Source organism: Triturus cristatus, chromosome 7, assembly GCF_964204655.1.
Source record: "Triturus cristatus chromosome 7, aTriCri1.1, whole genome shotgun sequence".
NCBI lineage: Eukaryota > Metazoa > Chordata > Amphibia > Caudata > Salamandridae > Triturus > Triturus cristatus.
This window is the reverse complement of record NC_140590.1, coordinates 937,773,387-937,789,138: the sequence shown is the minus strand read 5'-3', so window position 1 is coordinate 937,789,138 and position 15,752 is coordinate 937,773,387. Positions and strand designations below refer to the sequence as shown.

Genomic DNA, 15,752 nt, shown 5'->3' with positions numbered 1-15,752 from the left:
CGACTCCTTAGAGTGGAAATTCCTACGGACGTTATTCACTCGCATGGGTTTTAGTCCCTCCTTTGCCAGGCGCATTGGAATACTTTATAATGATCCGACGGCTAGGGTGAGGGTTAATGGTCAGACGTCTGCCCCGATCTCCATAACCCGATGGACTCGGCAGGGTTGCCCTTTGTCGCCATTGCTATTTGCCATTGCGACGGAGCCGCTGGCGGCCCGTTTGCGCCAACATCACACTCAGCGCAGTATCGGATTCACGTCGCGGGGCTTACTGGTATCTATGCATGCCGACGACATCACCATATACATGATGAATCCGTCGGAGAACTTTGACCCGCTGATGCGTGAGGTGACACGCTACAGTGGCCTCACAGGCATCGATATAAACTGGTCGAAGTCGGCGATGTTCCCGCTGACGGATGGTACGAGTAAATGCCATACGGAATTCCCGATTGACTGGGTCACTGATGAGATTAAATACCTGGGCATACAGTTCAGCCGCTCGGTACAGGAAATATTGCTGGCCAACTTTGGGGTGGCCGTGGAATGGCTGGAGTGTAAGGTGAAGCGCTGGAAAGCGCTGCCACTGTCCTTGACGGGCCGTGTAGCAATTGCTAAAATGGTGGTCGTGCCTAAGTTTCTCTACTTATTCGTAAACATCCCCGTGCCACTCACAAAGTCGTTCTTCCGCCGGCTCCGCTCCGCCTTGATTGAACTGGTCTGGGCGGGTAAGCAGCCCAGAGTGGCATGGAACCTCCTCACACTCCCCTTCCGCCAGGGAGGACTCGCGGCCCCGGACATCGAGCTATATGCGTATAGTGCACAGGCTCAATACCTGCATTACTGGCATCACCCGATCCCTTACCAGCCCCACGTGGCAATAGAGATGGACGTTGCGGCCCCCTGTCCCCTTCGTGCAGCGGTGCATCAGGGATACAAACGCTCCCGGGAGGACATTGATACTGTTGAAATGGTACGCTGGGCCTGGTCAAACATTGCTAAGCGTGCAGGCGTGGTGGATTTATATGCGCCGAGTATGCCCCTTACGGTTAATCCACTGCTGGGTCCATTGACAGACGCGGCGGTGGTGCGACGGGCGCAGGCCTGCGGCCTGAGGGTGGCGGGAGACTTGTACCCGGACGATACCTTCCTTACAGTGCGGGATATGGCGGCAGAGCCTGAACCGACGGCCTCGGAGCTTCTTCTCTACTATCAACTGCGGTCTGCCTGCAAATGCCGGTACCCTATGTTTCCAGATGCTCCGCCGACGCTTGCGGCCTTGGAGGACATACTCTCGAATTCCTCCACGCGCAAACTGATCACACGTATCTATAGGGCTACTCAAAACACAGCTCCGGTTGTGCACATTGACTCCAGGTCCTCGTGGGAATGTGAAGCGGGTATATCTATTACAGAGAAACAGTGGGAGTACTGTTGCTCCCAACTTGAAAACCTATCACCCAATTATAGACTGCGGTTGGTGCACTTCAACTATCTCCACCGGACTTACCGTACGCCCATACAACTGTGTAGGATGGGACTACGGTCCGATGCGAACTGTTGGAGATGCGGTGAGAGGGAGGCCACGTTTTATCACCTCGTATGGGTGTGTGGTCCCATACGCGAATTCTGGATTGCAGTCTTCAATACCATAAGGCAGATCGTGGGGGCGGAGTTGGAGCTGGACCCACTTGTGGCCCTCTTGGGATTCGTTAGAAATGTGCCTAAGGCCTCGCGTAGGCTTGTGGCCATTCTGCTATTACTTGCTAAGCGCCAAATAGCGCTACACTGGAAGAAGACGGCGCCGCCGAAAGTGGTGGCCTGGATAGGAGCGGCGGTGTACTGTAGGGAGCAACTGACTTCCTACTGGGACCAGTTACCACAGCGCTCGAGGCCCGTAGATATATGGCAGCCGCTGGTGGATTGGTTGGCGAGGACGAAAGCGTTGGAAGATGACTAGGGGGGTGGGCTGTGACTCTGGTGGAATGGCGAGGTTGGAGTTTGACTGCGGTGCGCTGCACGTGGGGGACGGCCTGGCATAAGTGTTCTGAGGTTTGGGGTTCGCTTTGCGTGGGGGGTTGACAGTTGATTGCGTGGTCGGGATGTACTGTGGGCGCAGTGGCGGCGGTTGTGACATTTCGACTAGTCATTGTTTGCTTCCTTTCGACTCTAGCTCACTGTTAGTTTTGTTGTGTGTTGTTCATCGTAAAATATTGGAATGCTGCTCAAATGTAAGACCTAAAATGCTTGGGCGGAGATCTGCCTCGCATCCTAGCTGCCTGCCTCCGGGTTGTTGGCTGAATAGCAATGTACTATTTGATGGAACAATAAAGGTTTTGGAAAACAAACAAAAAAATAAAAAAAAATAAAAAAAAGATAAAATAACTGAAAGACGGCTAAAGACACTTAAAACCCCACTGAGCATAAAATGCAGGCATTCTCTGCAGAGGACGCGGGAGATCCGAAAAGTCTGAAGTCGGCCACGGTTTAAAGCCATGAGCAGCATGGTAATTAAGCGAGCGTTGAAAGACGTATTTATGGGCTTAAGAACGTGAGCTCAGGGTATTGCTTTGTATTTTCCCAAACACAGCTTGAATGGCGGTCACCTCTTATGACGGATTACAAGAGTTCTAGTAATTGCTCTTGTAATTACACCCGTGCTCCTGTGTAGCCGAATTTCAAAGCCCTTGCAAAACAAGACTGGCGGATCGGACACAATGTGCATGTGACGGACAAGAAGCACACAAGACGTCAGCGATTTGTTCATTTACTTGCTTCCCTGTGAAATGGATCCAAAAAATAAATAGTCCGCGAGTGGTGCGCGTGCCTCAGCGGGAAATGTGGTTTCAATAATCGCAACCGTGTCTGGGCACGATAATTGAAATCACATGACGGCCGGTGCTTAATTTGAGCCGGTGGTTTCCAGTGCTCGGCACTTTATTATCAACATATGAAAGCCTGCCACATGGTTGTGATGTTTGTCTTATTAGTTCAGGAACACAACAGCTATTTAATAAAAATTAAACATACATTAAAATTACTAATACCTGCCATCCATAGCTGTAAGAATAGCGTGGGCGGCATGTATTCATTTTAATGTGTATCTTAATCGTCACACTTGTATGAGTGTGATGGCTAGTAGTGACAGTACTGCCACTGGCAGCGTTAGTAAGAACAAGGAGTGGTGCAAGTTGCAGGGGCCTCCTGGCCTGAATTATTCACCCCATTGTTGGAATGTAGCAGCACCAGTGGAAATAGAAGCACACGGCAGTACACAATGCAGACACGAGCAAGAAGTCACTGGGAAAAAAAAGTACAGACGAGCTAGCAATGATGAAAAGTGCAGAGTTCACACTTGTACAGTTCCAAGACAAACGCAAGTTATGGCCCGCTTTAATTAAAAGGGCTCTCGGCTGAACGCCGATAGCCACGACACAGTTCCAGCTCACATAACGACAACGCCTGGCTGCAAGATTACATTTTTCATCTCAAGGTTATAGCACCGCAGTATGGTGGCGACACTATTTATACAAAGCCTGCACGTTTTACTGGCAGAGGGGAGAAGCGAGATGTGACCAGTGTGAAAAATAGGAATGCAGACAGTCTAAAAGTGTGTGGTGGTGACCTCATCCTGTAGAATTAGGGAGGTTACAAAGCTCTCGCACTAGCCTGCCACATTCAGGAGTCTGTGCGCGAAAGTCGCACCTTGAGTCGTGTTCCAGAATGCGGATCATTGAGGTCCCCTTCCACCGATGAGCCGACAGGAAGACAGTGAGCTGGGAAGCAGCGCGGTCTGCCCTATGCCTTTTCCAGGCATAGGGATGTGGGGATTCGTGCTTTCAACCATGTTAACTGAGAACTTGTCTTTGTGCCATGCACACGCTAAGGCATTAATGCATCTCGCAGAAGAAGTCTGCACGGGTCTACTATCTACTAAGAACGCCAGAGTAATTGGAGTCATTCTGGTAATGTCGTGTTCCTCTTTCGACACGAAATACTGAGTCACATAATTTGGAGTAAACTAATTTGCCACAAAAAGCCTACCACAGAGTGCAAGAATACAGAACTAAGCTAGCGTGAGCGGCTCTTGATTTTAGCGCTATTTTCTTGGCATAAAATGCATCCTTCGGTCCATTTTGAACGTGAGGTGCATTTTGTGAAAAAAAAATAGTGCTAAATGCTGGGTTACGCTCCCCAGATATCTGATCCTAACCGTGCGTAATTTTGCCGTGATTATGCTGCAGCAAATTGCGCCCACCAATATCTGCTTATCTTTGCGTTCTTTTGTGTGATCCTTAAAGCCCCAGGGGTACTCCAAGGAAATCTGCCCATTTTGTAATGTATCCTAGTGAACATCCACAAGGGAAAACATTTTGGAATGTAGAAATTTTCTCCCACACCTTCAAACAAAACAGAGAGGTTTGGGAAACTTTCAATCACATCCAGGAGCTGACGCCTTCCTCTGATAAACACCTTAGTTACCGATGCATTCCTGCGCTGTACCAAAATTAAGTGTCTTTTCAGGCCGCACTAATCGTGCTGTGGGGATTTGTCATCAAGATGCAGCAAAGTAACCACCACCATTCCAGAGTCACGTTTGCACAGTGGATTAGCGAAATTGGGTATTAGCGATTTATGGCCTAGCGTGGCCAATTGTGGATGAACTCAGGCCCACCACAAGCAAGCCTATATCGTCCCTGGCGAACGAAGCACCATACACATGTTTCTTGGCGCTTTAGAAAGGTACTCCACAGAAGGAGGAATGAAAAATCCACATGAACCATTAACAGTAGCTAGAACTGAACAGAAAGGCGTGGCAGAGACGAGACACTTTGAGGTGTTTGTCTTAAAAGACAGAGCATTATCATTTAACGAGACTGGACAAAATCTAAGGCAGACTAGAAGCAAGAACTAACTAGTGGTGCGCGCGCACCACAGAGGAGCGAGGGGAGGGAGCGCGGCAGCGAGGCGAACGCGCGCTGCTGCGCGTGCTGGCCACCGGTGGGAATGGGCGTTGCAAAGGCAGGACATGCGCCCGCCTTTGCCCAACCGCGTGCCTTTAAAAAAAAAAAAAAAAAACACGCGAAAGCCAATGCCTGATCACACGCGCAAGCGTGTGGTCAGCTTTCAAAACCGCTTACAAGAGGTCTCGAACTGCGCAAGCAGTGCTCCGCACTGCAACGCTAGGCGCGAGACCTAAAAAATAACTATGTCAAAAATTGACTGGGGGTACCTCTCGCCCCGGATCTGCGCTTGCTGGCGCGGAAAAAGAAAGAACTAATGTCCGTGTGCGTGGGCGCATCCAAGTAGCTCCAGCGACGTCATCTCGGCGACTACGACGCCAGCGACGTACGCGCAGCCGCTTGACGCCTACCGACGCGCAGGGGTACTGCTGACGAAAACTTTCAGGATCCAGTCTGACACCTGGGGGTAATTCTAAGGTAATGAATCCATCACTAACGTGTTTCTTTCAGATATCCCGAACAATCCTGATTAGCTTCTCAGTCTACTGAATTAAAGAACCGATCTTGACCTCAACAATTCAAAGAAGGAAAATGCTACTTACCCAGTATGCATCTGTTCTTGGCATGCAGAGCTGTAGAATCTCATGCTTTGCATAAGATAGCCATCTAGTGTTGGGTCCGGATGTTTGCACTTTGTTTTTCTGGAAGAAGTTTTCCCTAGTCACGAGGTAGGGGACTCCTCCCTTAGGTGATAGTGCGCATGGTCATCAACTCCATCTTCAGATTGTTTTCCGCAGAGGGTGAGTGAATGGAGTAGTAGTAAAGAATAGAGGTCCATGCGCAAGTATGTTTAGTAAAACAGAGAACTACAGCAGTTACAGGTACCCATGGAGGTGGGTGGGCACATGAGATTCTACAGCTCTACATGCCAAGAACAGATGCATACTAGGTAAGTAGCGTTTTCCGTTCGAGGCATGTGAGCTGTAGATCACATGCTTTGCATAGACTATACAGCAGTCTCCCCGAAGCAGTGGCTATCCTGTAACCATTGGAGTTGTCTGAAATAACGTTTTAAGTACTGCTTGACCCACATTAGCTGTTTGGTGAATGTGTGTGGTGTAGACCATGTTGCAGCTTTGCAGATATCAGGAATAGGTATATTCCCTAAGAAAGCGATAGTAGCCTCTAACTTGCAAGTGGAATGTGCTCTAGGGGGTACTGTGAGTGTCCGTTTGGCTATTTGATAACAAATCTGAATACACTTAAAAATCCACCGAGCAATTCCTGATTTGGAGATAGGATAGGATTGCCTTTGTGAGGTGGTTCAAAAGCTACAAAGAGTTGTTTGGTTTTACGAAATGATTTTGTTCTGTCAGTGTAATACAAAGGAGCTCTTTTGACATTAAGGTATGTAAAGCTCGTTCTGCAACAGAGTCAGGTTGAGGGAAGAATACAGGTGATTCAATAGACAGACTGATGTGAAATGCAGCTACAACCTTAGGTAGGAATTTGGGGTTGGTTCAAAGAACTACTTTATCTTTATGTAACTGGAAAAAGGGTTTGTCTATGGTTAGTGCCTGTAGTTCACCCACTCTCCTCAATGAAGTGATTGCAATGAGGAAAACTGTTTTCCAAGTAAGGAACTGTAGTTCACATTTGTGCATGGGTTCAAATGGCAGACCCATTAGCCTTGTGAGGACTATGTTAAGATTCCATACTGGGGCAGGTGGAAGTCTTGGTGGAATTACCCTTTTTAGCCCTTCCATGAATGCTTTGATGACAAGCACTCGAAATAGCGACAAGGGTTGCCTATTTTGAAGGTAAGCTGCTATAGCAGCAAGATGCAGTCTGATGGATGTATAGGCCAATGCTGACTGCTGCAAATGTAGTAGGTAGCACAGTATGTTCTGTATGGAAGCATCAAGAGGGTTGATGTGATTGTTATTGCAATAGATAACAAAACGCTTCCATTTGGCTGCGTAGCAGGCTCTTGTGGAAGGGTTTCTGGCCTCTTTAATAATGTTCATACAGTCTGGTGGAAGGTTGAGATAACCAAACTCAATGACTTCCGGAGCCAGATCGCAAGGTTCAGCTGTTTGGGATCTGGGGATTTGATTTCTCCATGGCTCTCTGTGAGGAGACTGGGAGTTAAATGTCATTTTTGGTGTGGTACTAGAGAGATTTCCAACAGGGTTGTGAACCAGGGTTGACGTGTCCATGTTGGAGCTACTAGTATTAGCGTGAGTGATGTTTATCTGAGTTATCGAACCGCAGATGCAATGAGTGGGAGACGCGGAAAAGCGTAGGCAAATAATCCTGACCAGATCATCCATAGAGTTGGACAAAAAGTGCGGATACCTAGAGGCGAAGATTTGTCATTTTGCGTTTTCGGGTGTTGCGAACAGGTTTATGTGAGGGACTCCCTAGGCTTGGAAGTATGGGTGGAGAACTTGAGGGTGAAGTTCCCACTCGTGTATCTGATAGCTTTGCCTGCTGATGAGATTCACAATCTGATTGTTGACTCCTGGGAGATATTCTGCTAGGAGATAAATGTTGTGGTGTATCGCCCACCTCCAGATGTCTTGGGCTAAGTGCGACAGTTGTAAAGAGTGTGTTCCCCCCTGCTTCTGTATGTAATACATAACTGTCATGTTGTTGGGTCGGACTAGTACAGCTTTGCCAGAGATGTGATCTTGAAAGGCTTTGAGAACTAGAAAGATTGCCATGAGTTCTAAATGATTGATGTGAAGCAACCTTTGCTGTAGGCTTCAACACCCTTGTTGTTGAAGATGAGCTCCCCAGCCAGTAAGGGATGCGTCCGCTGTTAACACTCTGTTGAATGGGGTCTATGAATGGCTGCCCTTTTGACAGGTTTTGTATGTTCCACCACTGCAGAGAGCGATGAATACGGCCGCTTACCAACCCTAAATCGGTTAATAGACCCTGTGACTAGTTCCACTGACTGGCTAAACACTCTTGGAGTGGACACGTGTAACCTGGCATGGGAAACTATCATGATGCAAGATGCCATAATTCCCAGCAGTTGCATAAACACTTGAGCAGGAAATGACTGAGTGGGTTGAAATTTGATAAGGAGAGCCTGAATGTTTCAAATCCTGACTGCATTGGGATACACTAGAGCCTTTTGAGTATCGACAGTGGCTCCTAGGTAATCCTGAACTTTGTTTGGCTGAAGATGTGATTTTAACACATTGACTGAGAACCCAAGCTGTTGAAGCAGCTGAATGGTTACTGAAGTGTGGTTGCGACATTGCTGATATGTGCTGGCCTTGATGAGCCAGTTGTCCATATAGGGAAAGACATGTATGCTTTGTCTTCTGAGATGAGCAGCTACTATTGACAGACATTTTGTGAAGATTTCGGGGGCAGTGGTGACTCCAAATGGGAGCACCTTGAATTGGCAGTGTTGACCTGCTACCACAAACCTGAGAAATTTGCAGTGAGCCGGATGGATTGGGATATGAAAGTAGGCGTCCTTTAAATCTAGAGTAGAAAGAAAATCGCCCTTTTGCAAAAGAGGCAGTATTTGTTGCAGTGTTACCATGTGGAAGTGGTCTGACTGTATATAAAGGTTGAGTTCTCGGAGAACCAATAAGGGTCTGAGAGAGCCGTCCTTTTTTGAAATTAGAAAGTAAAAGGAGTACACGCCCAACCATTGATGTTGAGATGGTACGGGCTCTATGGCTTGTTTTAGTAGCAGGGATTGTACTTCCTGTTTGAGAAGGTCTAGGTGATCCGGTGAAAGTCTGTGCTACTTTGGGATAATGCCTGGAGGAGTGTTGATGAACACCAGGCAGTAACCAGAATGGATAATTTGGAGAACCCATTTGTCTGTTGTTATTGACTGCCACTTTGGTAGAAATTGTGACAGTAGTCCCCCTACAGGAGTTAAGTGGTCAGAGGAACTATGGGCAATTAACTGTTTTGTATTGGATGGCGAAGTTCGTGTATTGGAACCTCTACCTCTGCCCTTGCCATTGTTTCCTCTGTAATTGCCTCGAAAGAAACCCTTGGAACCTGAGGGTTTATTATTGCCCTTATAGGTGGACGCAGTGTCTGAGGAAGTAGTTTTAGATCCTGCTCAATAAAAGGAGCGACAAAAGGAACCACGCCCTTGTGGATACTGGAGAGCTCCCATGAATTTAGCCACTTCGGTATCTTTCTTCATTTTATCGAGTGAAGTGTCTACCACCGCCCTAAAAAGGTGTCCTTATCAAAAGGTGTGTTTAATATTGAGTTCTGAATCTCTGGTTTAAACCCGGATATGTGCAGCCAGGCAGGTCTTCTTAAAAGAACACTAGTGTTTACCACACTGGCCAATGGATCAGCAGCATCTAGGGAACATCTTATTATTAGAAATTAACTGTCCCTCCCGAACCAGGTCTTGCACTTTGGATTTGTGTTCTTGAGGAAGAAATTGGAGGAGTTGTTCCATTTCATCCCAGTGTGCGCGGTCATAGCGTGCCAGCAACGCCTGTGTATTTGAAATATGCCAGAAGTTAGCAGCCTGGGAGGCTATCCTTTTCCAAGAAGCATCAAGGGGTGTAGACTCTTTATCTGGTGGTGGTGCATCGCCAATAGTCTGGGAGTTTGCCCTTTTCCGTGCATTAGAAACTACTAGTGAATCTAAGGTAGTTGACCTTTTATGTAGACTGAATCTGATGGGCCAGGGTTGTATTTTTTATCAACCCTCGGAGTAAGGATACGTGCTCCAACAGGATACTTAAAAATGTCGTCTACATGTCTGGTCATGTCTTTTAACATGGGCAACATGTGTGTAGACTTTTGTGTAGTGTCTCGAAAAGGAAGTCCTCTTCAAGGGATTCTCTACGTAGAGGGACTCTACATAATAAGTAGCAGCTCTACTTAAATCGACAAATCCTACACTGTCATCTGGTGGAGAGGGCCTGGTAGGATATATGTCCGGGTCATTGTCAGTGGGAGAATCAGTATTATAGTCATCCCACATGTCTCCAGGCTGATCGTCATCATTATTATTATTCCCATCCCCATCACCCTGATTGTCAGGTGTGTGTGGTGGCAAGTGCTCAGGGGAAGTTGGCACAGGTATTGTCTGGGGTAGAGAAGGTGAAGGAAGAGGAGGAGGAGGAGTGGAAGGATGTGTTCCGACAGTTCTCTTCTTCAATGGTATGTGGTATTCCTCTTCTGTAGTAGAACCTCTTTTTAAAGTCACTTTAGTGTTGATATGTCCAGTCATTGGGTGTATAACCAGAATTTTTTGTTTCGGTTCCAGTTGGTTGCGTAGATCACTGAAAAAACATGTTTTGTTGGTGAATTCGGTGTCTCCGTGTGTTTTGGCTCCGAATGTTTCAGCGCTGATGATTTCTTGGCCAGAGTTTTTGGATCCCAAGTTTATTGCGTGGCCGACGGAGGATGTTCGGTGCCAGACTTTTTCTTCAGCTCCGAAGACTTTGGCTCGTTGCCCGATTAGGCATGGGGCTTTTTACTATGCTTCGTTGCTGAGCCCGAAGGCGGGGCTACAGAAGCTTGTTCTTGACGCCCACCGGGGCACGAGGACGCAGGTTGGCCCGGAGCCTTTTTCTTCGATGGAAGTGGAAGGTGGGGCGAGGTAGGGACTGTACTCACGGTACTTTGTCATTGTAGGATGTCTTCATCCTAATCGGAGCTCTCTTCGGAAACAAAGATGTCTTCCTGTTCCTCATCGGCTCGGATCGGCCCGCCGCCTTCCTCCTCGTCCGATTGAGGTCCGAATGGAACCGGTTTGTTGTCTCTGCATGTTGCATTGTTGGGCCCAACGATCGCGAAGTGTCTTTTTGGAGCGGAAAGCTTGACACGCGTCGCAGTGGTATTCTCGGTGGTTCGGGTGACGCACACAAATTGCACACCTCATGTGAGTCGGTGCGCGGGTATTTCGCAAAGCACCTAGGACAGAACTTGAAAGGAGTTTGTTCCATCGACCGAGTCGAACCAGGGGTTAGGCCCGACGGCCTACCACGAGCTCTCCGATCAGAATTTTCGTTAGGAATCCCGATCCGCGAAGAAATGGGAACGTGTACGAAACAATATCGTCTAGTGTGAATGTGATATGCGCAGAGAAGGACCAAAGGATTGACATCGAACCGGAGTGCAGCGAGTTACACCTGTACCCGATGGCGGAAAAAAACAATCTGAAGATGGAGTCGATGACCATGCGCACTATCACCTAAGGGAGGAGTCCCCTACCTCGTGACTAGGGAAAACTTCTTCCTGAAAAACAAAGGGCAAACATCCGGACTCAACACTAGATGGCGATCTTATGCAAAGCATGTGATCAACAGCTCACATGCCTCTAACTGTAGTGTTCTCTGGCAGATAATATCCATAAGAGTATTCTCAGATTAGTCTATCATGGCCGCGCAACAGTAAAAAACCTTTCAAGGACTAGCTCAAGAATTTGAACTTTTGGGGTTGCAAGCCTTGCTAGTGCAGCAAAGTGAGTTCCTCACCGAAGGTCAATTTTATCTTGATACATGGAGATATTTCAGGAATCTGACGGAGATATTTATTTGCAACATCAACAGGGTTTGACTCCTGAGATTTTAGAAGGAAAAACCTGACCACATGAAAAATTCTGTTAAAACCAAAAGAAGAGCTCTGGAGCCATGCCAGTAAGTGTAGAAAAAACAGAAACAGAGGCAAGCATGTCAGATGGTGGCCCCATATAAGGAGACCAGTGCTGTCGCTTCCTGGGAGGGAAGAAGTGTGACTTGTGTGGTGCCACATGGCGGCACTGGACAGCCTAAGCCAGAGGAAAAACCTTTGTGATCCAATCTAGCACCTTGGGGATAGTGATAAAGAAACGAATCTCTGGAGTAGCCAAAAGAAATACATTATAAATGGTTATGTACAACCACGAAAATTTGCTGATGTAGTGAAATCAAACCATGCATGAATAGTACACATTAACATACACATTCCAATGCTGTTATAAGGACGTTACCGTTCTAAATATGGCTTAAACATTACCTTGAATTTATTTCTGCACCAGCAGTAAGGAGAACCTTGATTATGTTGACATATCCTCCTGATGCAGCAAGGCTAAGGGGAGTGTAGTCTGAGACATTCCTATGCTCTTTATTTGCACCTCTTAGTAAGAGTAGCTCCACTACCTAAAATGCACAGACAATCAAAATAAATGCTTGTTACTAAATATCAAGCTGGAAGAAGAAAATGCATTTCTCAGAACGTGTTTAACAGACATTTTCAGTACATTGTAGACTTCAAAATGTATTTAGAAATAAGTGAATTTAAAATAACCCTCAATTTTCACTTGTTTCCTTGCCCCACTACCTTCAGACTAATAGGAAAATTATAAAGCACTCTTACCTGATCAAGAGGACATCAACCCACATAAACTTGAAAATAGATCATGGATTTTAGAGAGGCAAGGCTTGTCTCCATGTATTTTACGGCTTGATTTTTCTATGTATTAATTTACCTACAGCGTGAAGAATGCTTTTGCAGCTAGTTTTTCATTTTATTTAATTCTAGGATTTTAACTGTAATTTCTCTTCTTTTAATCCCTTCTAGAAGCCTCACTGTTGGAGAGAAAAGGGCTCCGTATTATCATCAGGTTTCCAGCAACAATATTTGATTTGCTCTGCTGCCACCGTACGGACTGGCAATGGGAATGTGCAGGGTGGGTCAACATAACTGGGGAGCCTTACTGTGGGAGTTGGTACCAACACTGTGGAGGGATATATTTCAGACTCTAGAAGAGGGGGTAGCCGACTCCCACACTCACATAGAAGATGCCCATGTGCAGAGGTTTGGTCTCACACTTGAAGAGCACCCAGAGGGCTGGGTAAAAGGCAATACCGTTCACTACTGACAATGGTCTATAAAATCTGATCATATAGCAGCACATCTTGAGTAACTAACATTCAGAGTTATACAAACATCTAATGGATTCCAAAACGGTCTGATACCAGACAGCTTGGAAAATAATCGGACATGTGGTGTGCACTAGGGTGCCCCTGGGGGTGATCACTAAAATGGAGGTTCAGTCACCCCTCCGAAGAAAGAGGGTAGCTACAGGAGTCCTGTGTCTATTCCAAACACAAATGGGGATGGTATAAGGAGAAGAAACCTTCTGATGCCGTGAAGGCTGTGTTGCGCCTGGACTGTCAAAAGCCAGGATATAAAAAGGGATACTGTTGATTCCAAGTAGCACCCTCCCCCCCCCAAAGAGGTGGGCAGACCCAAGGGATTGTAAGAGCAGGAACTGGGATGGACATTTGCACAGGTGAAACCAGAGGTTTTAGTGAAGATGCCTTAGTTTCTATGGGCGGGGTGGATGTTGAAGCCCTCCTTACCCCTCAGCATGGTCAGGAAATGAGCAATCATCAACAGGAACCAAGGTAGAGGTTCTGAGGGATACAGGAGCTAGCATCACCACAGTGGTGGACTGGCTGGTTTCCCCAGATGTTAACCCTAGGATAGTCAACATTGACAATGAGGTGAAATTTCCTACCAGAGAAATGGTCACCTTTGAGTAGGTAGGTGTTACAGACCACAAGAAGGGAGGTGTGAGCCCTGCCTGATGAAAGGAGGTGGGGGGGGGGGGGGGAAAGAGAGCACGCAAGAGAGAGCGCGCGAGAGAGCGCGCGCAACAAAGCGCGTGAGAGCGCGCGCGCGAGAGAGCGCGCGAGAGAGCGAGAGAGAGAGAGAGCGCGAGAGAGCGCGAGAGAGAGAGAGCGCGAGAGAGAGAGAGCGCCCGAGAGAGAGCGCCCGAGAGAGAGCGCCCGAGAGAGAGCGCCCGAGAGAGAGCGCCCGAGAGAGAGCGCCCGAGAGAGAGCGCCCGAGAGAGAGCGCCCGAGAGAGAGCGCCCGAGAGAGAGAGCGCGAGAGAGAGCGCGAGAGAGAGCGCGAGAGAGAGCGAGAGAGAGAGCGAGAGAGAGAGCGAGAGAGAGAGCGAGAGAGAGAGCGAGAGAGAGAGCGAGAGAGAGAGCGAGAGAGAGAGCGAGAGAGAGAGCGAGAGAGAGAGCGAGAGAGAGAATACATACATATATATACACATACATACACATTATACACCCCCACCCACCCATCAGGGAAGTCAAAGTAGCTGTAGGCTGGAGCAATGGCCCAGATGAAGGTCAAAAGGGATGAGAAATCAACCTTAAAACTGCCCATGCCACAGAAGGCACCTGACTCACAGCAAGATGATCTGGAGCTTAAAAGGGAAGAAAATAAGTTACTTACCTGTAACCGTAGTTCTCCAGTATTGGATCTTTCATATATTCATGTGCTTGAATCATTCCCTGTCGTCAAGATGGGAATCTCACAGTACATCATAATAGCAATGCAAAGTTAGACATGGACCAGAAAGGCCCTAGGCCCTTTAGTTTATCATATCAATCATTGTTAAAAAAAGAGACCAAAAATAGGTTTGAACCAATCAGGTTGCCCTGCCCTCTTGAATACTCCTGAGAGAAATTCCAGTCCCTCAGAATTTTAAAGCACAAGTGTACTAGATACAACCAGATAAAAAGAGGGAAAGGTGAATTTCTCTGGGGAGGAGGGTGGGTCGCATGTCAATCTATGAAAGATTCCAATACTGGAGAAGTAAATATATAGATATACAAATACATACAATAGGAATGAGTAGAAAGAAAAAATGTGCATAGCCTCAAAAAAGGATGGAGGGGTGAAGGAGGAATCTCACAGTCAAGGTAAATATGTCGCAGTACTGTTTGACCCATTGTTGTTTCATTGCGAACTGCAAAATCCAAGTAGTAATGCCCAGCAAAGGTGTGTGCATTCTTCCAAGTAGCTGCACAGCAGATGTCCTGGATTGGCACACCAGCAAACAGCGCCGTTGAGGCTGAAACAGTTCTGGTAGAGGTAGTGTGTACAGATGTCTGTAACAGCTTGCCTGCCGCTTGATAGCCATTGCGAATGGTGCTAGAAATCCAACAAGCGATACTCTGTTTGGAAAGAGGACAACCTTTTCCAGGAGCCCTGTAGGCCACAAAGTGTCGATTAGAAATGTGGAAGCGGCTAGTCCTTTGCAAATTGAACTTCAAGCATATGTTGACATCAACGACTAGAGGGCTCTGTCCGCTGGAGTGGAAGGATCTGGGAAGAATGTCTTGGCAATGACAGGCTTATTTGAATGAAAGTCAGAAGAGACTTTAAGAATGAACTTAGGGTTCGTCCCGAAGACCACTCTTTCGTTTCTGAATTGCAGGAAAGGCTAATGAATGGTTAGAGCTTGAATTTCACTCACTTGCCTAGCAGATGTCAATGCTACGGGTAGAGGTACCTTCCACAAAATCAATTTCAGATCCGCTCTGTGAATGGGTTTGAATGGGTGCTTCATAAGCTGTGAGAGACCTATACTGAGCTGCCAGAGTGGAGGGGAGGTCTGACAGGTGGCAGACCCAAAATAGTCCCTTGAGGAATTGCATAACAATTCTAGATGACCATAAGGAAGATAAGGCAGACCTCCTAAAGCATGAGATAGCTGCTATGTGGACCTTGATAGAGACGTGAGCAATCCTGATTTTGCGAAGTGCAGGAGCTAAAGGAGAATCTACTGAGAAGAGAAAGGATGCACATTAGCTTGCGGGCACCAAATCAATCAGGGGCTTGTAAAGCATGGCTACGCACCCATGAGGGTCTCAAGGCACTGGGGGTCGGGCTGCTGGTTGGACTGGGTGGAGGATCATTCGAAGAGCCAGGTCTTGAGATCCTTCCTGAACTGGGTCAGTGATGCGGATTGCCTGAGGTGCAGGGGCAGGGA

The 15,752-nt window shown here is 47.2% G+C and overlaps 1 protein-coding gene across 2 annotated transcripts in view; it reads right to left on the bottom strand.

Moving 5' to 3' along the window:
• Nucleotides 1-15,752, bottom strand: part of ANKHD1 (ankyrin repeat and KH domain containing 1) — a 1,109,311-nt gene that overhangs the window by 684,073 nt on the left and 409,486 nt on the right. For both annotated transcript variants that reach the window (XM_085617924.1, XM_085617925.1), the window contains exon 19: nucleotides 11,973-12,115. In XM_085617924.1, the coding sequence (XP_085474050.1) occupies nucleotides 11,973-12,115 (143 nt within the window). The remainder of the gene's footprint in view (nucleotides 1-11,972; nucleotides 12,116-15,752) is intronic.